Source organism: Pundamilia nyererei, unplaced genomic scaffold (assembly GCF_000239375.1).
Source record: "Pundamilia nyererei isolate P.nyererei 1_Seehausen unplaced genomic scaffold, PunNye1.0 scaffold00219, whole genome shotgun sequence".
Classification (NCBI taxonomy): domain Eukaryota; kingdom Metazoa; phylum Chordata; class Actinopteri; order Cichliformes; family Cichlidae; genus Pundamilia; species Pundamilia nyererei.
Genome location: NW_005187620.1, coordinates 949,209 through 956,289, shown reverse-complemented (window position 1 = coordinate 956,289; position 7,081 = coordinate 949,209). Strand labels below are relative to the sequence as shown.

Genomic DNA, 7,081 nt, shown 5'->3' with positions numbered 1-7,081 from the left:
AGCTCTTCCAGTACTTCATACAGTTTGAGCCATGCATTTCTGTTCAATCTTATTTACATACTTCGTCATTTTATAGCAGCTGACCTCCTTCCATTTCTCTGTCCATTCATAGCCAGAGCCTTCTATCCATTCTTAGATACTGAACTCCCTACATTAGTCAATCACTTTTATCCACCCTTTGCTACTTCTTTCCACCTGGGTACTTAGCCTAGTCACCCTATTCTTTTTGTAGTAGCACCCCACAAGTAATCTACACCAACTGCAACACACACACTCCCACGAATTGCCCACAACTGACAGCCACAGACTTCCCCTTCTTAGGGACTAATCATCATAAAAGACTTAGCCACAGACCTCCACTAATTTGTAGTCATTGGGCACAATAGAGTCCTGGCTGGTGAACCCACTTCCCTCCCCAGCTACTGTGTTCCACTTCCCTCCACCTCTTCTGAGACACTGACCTTCAATCATTTAAACTATCTAGTTATCATTGATCTCCATCCGCCCATGCCCACTCACATTCATTCTTTCACTGCTACTGACACCAAGTCAGTGTACTTCCTCATCCTGCCTTGTTGGCAAGAGATGCCTGCACGTCCAAATAAATAAAATTTAGATCCACATTTATCAGAGGCAAGAGTTGCACAAGGTAATTATGAGTATGATTGCTGCAGGTTGTGGCCTGATCTAGCTACATAGAATTGCAACATTTAATGCACCGTATCCTTCTAATTATTACGTATTTATTTTAAATGTCAATAATTTGTTTGACCTTCTGGTTTCAAATCTATAAATTGCTGTGAAGTAAACATATGTTTAAATGTAGGATGCATCAGTCATCTTTCACTGACTTTTTCCAATTTTCCTGTGAGGATAAATGGCTTCATTTTGTTGCACTTATGCCAATGAGATAAGATAGATGGGCGGGCTGTCAGTGCATGTTCCAGAGGGGGCAGCTTGCCAAAGATTGCTTCTTATTCCCAAGCATTTTTGCTGGGGACAATTAGGAACATGGTGTCCTGGTACCCAGCCAACGTGCTGTCTGATGCCGACTCATGGCCACCAATGTCCAATAAGATGTGATGGGGCTTGCAGAAAGAAGTTGAGCTCAAGGATGGTGTGTCTGTGGGCAAGACTGATAGGGTCTGTATGGACGATATTGCCCTATATGCAGTGAATGTGATTTTGTATTCAGTAGACACAGCTTTCAGCACCAGTAGTTCACGGCTCATGGGTTCTTAGAGACCCTTGGGAAGGTCATTTGTTCACTCCAAGAGGATTGGGCAATGGTAAGAATGTAAATGTAAACATTTTCATAATGTCACCTGTCATGGTCCTGGGTCGAGCGACCCAGTGTTTGAGTTTATGTATCTTTTGTATTTATTTGTGCCTTAGCTTAGTTCACCTAGTTAATTTCTAGATTACTGTGTAGTCCTGTTTCTTAGTTATGTCATCTCCCCTGTACTAAGTCTCCCTGGTTCATACGTCATGTCTGTGTGGTTATGTTTGGTTCCTTGTCTAGTCTGTCATGTGTGTTAGGCCTGTTAAGTTGTGTTGTTGTGTCTAAGTCTGCATGTTTCCTGTTTTATTTTGAAAAGAGTCTTGTGTTCTGTGTTCATGTGGTTAGTTTTACTCTTGCCTGTGCATCATTATGTTTATCCTAGTCAGCTGTTTTCTCATGTGTCTCCACTTCCCCTATTTAAGTCCTCTGTTTTCTGAATGTCATTGTCGGGTTGTCTGTTATCCCCACCATAGTCATAGTCATAGTCCTTGTCCTTCATAGTATTTGTTTCTTAGTGTGTTTTTAGTTTGCTTAGGGTTCCTTGTTTAACCCCTGCAATCATCCAAATAAAGGATCACCTTCTGTTTAAACCTGCAACACCTCGTCCACATCTGCTTTTGGGTCCTGTTTCAAAAAACACACCGGCGCACCCCGCCGTGACAGTCACCTATACAGTACTGCAATCATGATGATAAATTGTACCTGTCAATTCAGTTTCCAGTGTAGTTGTACATTTCCTTCAGTAGTAAAGGTAGTCCTGACACATTCAAGGGATTAACATAAAGTATTTATATATATCATGTATTTATTTAGAAACTTTGAATATTACACATTTTCCTTTGATAAGGCAGGTTAAATGAACTCCAGAAAGATGGTGTTACTGCAAACATTCCAGCTCTCATAATGGCATACATTTACAGTGAATTCATATAATAAATGACACAGAATTTCTAGTAGGCCCACTATTATACAATATTAAGGATCAGGAGAGACAAAGAGAGAGAGAAAAAAGACTGGCTTCAACTGAAAGCCTCTCTTGGAAGATTTCTCAATTTATTACATCTCAGAGAATACATTATAAATACTCAAAAATTAAAATACTGTATTAGCGCCAAAGAGTTACGTTAAAGACACTTGAAAGGAAAAAAGAAAAAATCTTATGTGCATAACTACAGCAAAAAGGTTTTGCATCCTGTCAGGCTAACTAGAGCTACCTACAGATGTCTATCAGACATTGGAGGACAGTACTTTATGCAAATATGCTAAGTCACTTGATTGAAGGAAAAATACTACAGCAAACAAATAAGCCGTTGTCTATAGCCTATGTGCAGCTTTGCACTGCCTAACAGCACCACAACATCCATTATAGACTAACTACATACTGGTAGTGTGTCAGAGGACATGCCAAGGAAGATCAGCGAGCCATTATGGTCTGTGTTATCTCACCAGCTCTCAATAATTTAAGCACAACGATGTGCACATCCCTGGGAGGATTTAAAGTTTCAACATATTTGAGGTTTAAACAACATTTTCGGGCTGGGCGGGAAAGGGGAAAGAGGGAGGCCCAAAAGTCAAAGCAGGCAAATACTTTACATAGTCCCAAAAGGAGTTGGCTAAATAGTGGTGTTTTAGGGAGGAGTGTGGCATCACAGCTAATCTGTGTGTCCGTGAAATGTTACCTCTAGGCCTATTCTGCTCAGTATTCTGCATTTTTTTTCCTAATTCATCTACAAGCAGCAGAGGGGTGTGGGAGTTCTTTGTGCCTTATTGCTTTTCCTGTTTATTCCACAGTCTCGTTCCCTGAAGTTGCACTAAGTTAACAGTCAAGAGAAACTGTCTCGTGCAGCGCCTGTTTGTCCTCCGCCTCCACGTCCCCGCTCTCCGCGCTCTCCGCGCTCTGACACGAGAGCTTCTCCTCACATCTCACTGGTCGGACGATGACGCACGGCCTCACGGGCTCCCCGCTCGCCCCGGCGCGCGCGGGGTTGCGACTGTCGCGCTCGTACTCCTCCTGCGCGCGTTGGATCTTCCTATTCCGAAGCTTCCTCTTGTGGAAGTGGAAGGTTGCCAGGGAAACGAGGACGATCCCCACGAGCACGGCCACCAGCACGAGAAGCGCGAGGGTGGAGGAGAACGGCGGAAAGAGGCTGAGCTGCTCCGCGCAGGTGCCGTTACTGGCCTGGAACCCCCCGTGACAGCGGTGCAGCGGCACCGACAGCCCCGAGGCCTCGGCGGTTCTGGCTGTCATCCCGGCCACTCCAAGTCTCACTGACCCCTGTACCCTTCGTGCTCTCCGGGCTCAGCGCGGTGACACCGGCCCGCGCATGTGGTTACCTGCACCGAAAAGAAGACACACGAGACCCGCTTGATCAGCTTCAGTGGAGGCAGAACATTAGAAACCCGCCCTCCAGTTTCCCCATTAGCTGATCCATTCTACATTAACAAAACCAAACCGAGACAATTAAGATGGCAAGTGGCACTGTGATGGCACTGTGATGGCACTGAATCCCAGTGTTAGATGAAATGTGCCAACTCCTAACAGATAATACGCCCAGGTCAGGTTGAAAATAAATGAATGAATTAAATTCGGACGTTGCTTTGAATATAAGACACAGCAGAAGTCGGGACAATACATCAGCTATTGTAATGTGTAGGCCTTCGAGATTTAGCCCCAACAGAAGCCCTTTTCTGCGCTCCACGCAGCAGCGTTTTAAGATAAGAATGTCATCTTTACGCAGAGTATAATAATCTGCATCAGCTCAGGCAGGTAGGCTATATTTAAACAGGAGGAGGAAAAATGCTGGAGTCTTACCTGATAAAACAGTCAGTGCGGGAAGCGGTCCGTGAGTGGCGAGCCGATGTGTGTAAATGGGAAAACTGGATCGCGGTGACGCATTTCATACAATGTGATGCTGTTGCTGCTGCTGCTGCTGAGCTCCGATCATTCAGGACGCTTTGATTGCCGCAATCCGCTCAGTCTGCATCTAGGACGGCGCTTTCCCCCAGCTAAATATCTCAGGTAGAGAGGGAAACTCCCTCACTATGCATCAAAGTGGGCTTTTCAAAAATGCGATTAGAATAGAGCTGTGTCTGGTTTTCCTGGAAAAGCGTCCCTCCTCCTCCAGCCGTCCGCTGCTCCACTCAGCATCTGAATGAAGAGCTGCAGCTGCATTAAAGGTCTCCTATACCAGTCAGCTGGCAGGGTTGTTTGTTCCCCCCCCTCTTCACCCTGAGATGTAATTTATGTATTAACATGACTCCGGTGCGTGCGCTTCATTCCAATCAGCAAACTAATAAACACTAATCATCCTGGTGACTAAATAAGGAGGAAAATTAGCTATCAGTGGCATTCCTGAGGGTGTGGTCAGTCAAATGCTGCAAACCTACATGCTATGAAGCTTTTAAGCTTCTTTATAATAACAGAAATTGCATTCATTTGTAGGTCTGTGCATGCTGTGAGGATTTCATTTGCTTCTAAAGTTGCTAGAAAGCTCCACACCTACACTTGTTACCATGAGACTTTATGGGATTTGTGCTCGGAGAACATCTCTGTGCATTTATCACAGATCTACAGCTGAAAATCAGTTTAACTCTTCATTAAATCAAGCTGTCGCAGGTGTAACTCTGCTAAGTAAACACTTTGGAAATCAATATCTGCTTCAGTGTGTGGGTTCTGGGGGCAAATACATGATCTTCACACTGCTGAAGTTTTATATCAGCCTAGAACAGCCAGATACAGTTAGCCCTCTAAATATGGATTGCAGGTTTTGGTGGCGATGGACCAAAATTCCACTGAACTGTTTTTTTTGTTTAAATCTGTGGCATGAAAAGTAAAGGTAGAAGGGAGTCTGACTGGTCCTAGCAAGGCATAAGTAATACAATTTTTGTAAGTTTTCTTTGCAAGTTTTTCACCATAAAAGTGACTACCGAGTGTATTTCTTTGTGGATTTTTTTAGTGCAATTAGGATCATAATTATCCTGATGAAAGTTCACTTTCTGGTTCAGCTTTAATTTGATACAGATATAATCTCATTATGCTCAAGCAGAATTTGTAGTTCAATCAGAGACTGACACTTTTCCAGTTCAGGTTTTGTCCAGCTCTCATAATGGGCTTCTTAATGGCTCGCCTCCCACGACAATAAAATCTGTGCACAGTCTCTCTGATTGAGATACCTGCCCAACCTATGAAGACATTTAGGATTGCTCATCACTTCTGGTAGATTCTTCTTGCCGTTTACGTGCTATTAGACAATCATTTGAAATATACCTCGCTTGGTAGAATGATTTATCCACGAAGACACCCACAGCTCATTTTCTCTGGAGGTTATTGATAAAAAACGTTTAGCAGACTCTTGAACCTTTGATTCAGACTTTCTGCATTTGAATTTGTGATAAACGTCAGGCTTTTTTGTTCACTCTTATCTATGTAATAACTCTTTTACATTATGACTAAAAAAAACTAACATTTTGTTGATTTTTGACACCTACTACTGTTTCAAAGAAATTCAGGTGTTTATTAGTTCAAATATATTTTTATTTTTTTCACATGACTGTAGAAACAGTTTACAAAAAAAGCCTCTAATTGAAATCACGACCGAGATAAGCTCAACTCCCTGACTGGAAGATTACTGCAGGCATTGTGACACAAACTCCAAATATAGAAGTGTGGGTGAAGGAGAAGTGAGGAGACGCTTCTACAACGAGGACACCTCGACCTACTGAGACTTTAAAGCATTGTGAGAATATGCCGTATGCCACTAATACTGCTTTCTCATGCAAACAGTGGGCTTCTGTTTTATTTCATGATGAGTGTAGTCCCATTTTTCTTTTGTTTCGTAACGCTGATAATCTGCAGCCTTGTATCTCAGCTTGAGGGTTTGAGTTCGTAGTGTGAAAAGTGGTAATTTATGCATAGTAAACATTATGCTGTCTATTTGTGAGGTTTAACAGGCAATAAACTTCACACCCTCCCTGTGTTGCTAGACTGTTGTCATTCAAATGAATGAGAGGGCTTCACTTTTTCGCACTGTTCTCAAATTGGTGTGAACACAGCTTTAAAAGTCACTCAGCCTTTGATACAATATCATTGCCAGGCTGGTACATTATTTTGCAATGTAATCACCATATGTCTGCTGTTCAACTCAAAGGCAGGGAGAGGAACGATGAAATGATTGCTGGAATGATTAAAAAAAATATTAAGAAGCAGGAGCTGCTGTGCAGCCCTTTGGTGTTCATTAACCTTTGAGATGCTGGATCAGTTACTCAAACTGGATTCGAGGCCTCAGATTACATCTGTGCCATCAGAGTGTTGCAGACTGCTTTATTAAGGATGCTAATAACGTCAACAGGATGCCCCATAGAGGAAATGAAACGTTTTATTATTTATAAAGGCAACCTTTATTAATATTTTCCAGCGCCATGTTTATACCTGAATTCTACTGGAGTAGCTGTGCATGATTCCATGATTGACACAATTTTTTTTATATTTATATAATTTATATAATTCTTTATTTATATAATTCAAGGCCTTCATCCAACTCATCATTGTCCCCTCTGTTAGAGGAGTTGTTGTTACTTCTTTTTAGCCAGCTTTCTACTGATTGGCTGCTTCTTGCAAAGAGAAGGTTTGAACTGCAGGTGGGTGGGGCTTCTGTGCTCACAGCTGGAGCTTTGAGTGAAGTAACCATATTAGGTATGTTTTTTTTAAAAATTTTTTTGCCTTTATTAGTGAAGATTAGACAGGGAAGTGGAGGTCAAAGCAGAGAAGACACACAGCAAAGGGCAGCAGGTCAGACTTGA

The 7,081-nt window shown here is 42.5% G+C and overlaps 1 protein-coding gene across 1 annotated transcript; it reads right to left on the bottom strand.

Annotated features, from left to right (window-relative positions):
* Nucleotides 1-2,991: 2,991 nt before the first annotated feature.
* LOC102202357 (uncharacterized protein C11orf87 homolog) lies at nucleotides 2,992-4,499 on the bottom strand. The gene is made up of 2 exons (XM_005748341.1): nucleotides 4,095-4,499; nucleotides 2,992-3,616 (listed from the first exon to the last, which is right to left on the bottom strand). The coding sequence occupies exon 2, from the start codon at nucleotides 3,528-3,530 to the stop codon at nucleotides 3,099-3,101; it is 432 nt and encodes a 143-aa protein (XP_005748398.1). The 5' UTR covers nucleotides 3,531-3,616; nucleotides 4,095-4,499; the 3' UTR covers nucleotides 2,992-3,098.
* Nucleotides 4,500-7,081: the final 2,582 nt, after the last annotated feature.

Bases quoted from the DNA above. Each gene is read 5' to 3' on its own strand.
- LOC102202357 (XM_005748341.1), bottom strand. From the start codon at position 3,530: ATGACAGCCAGAACCGCCGAGGCCTCGGGGCTGTCGGTGCCGCTGCAC.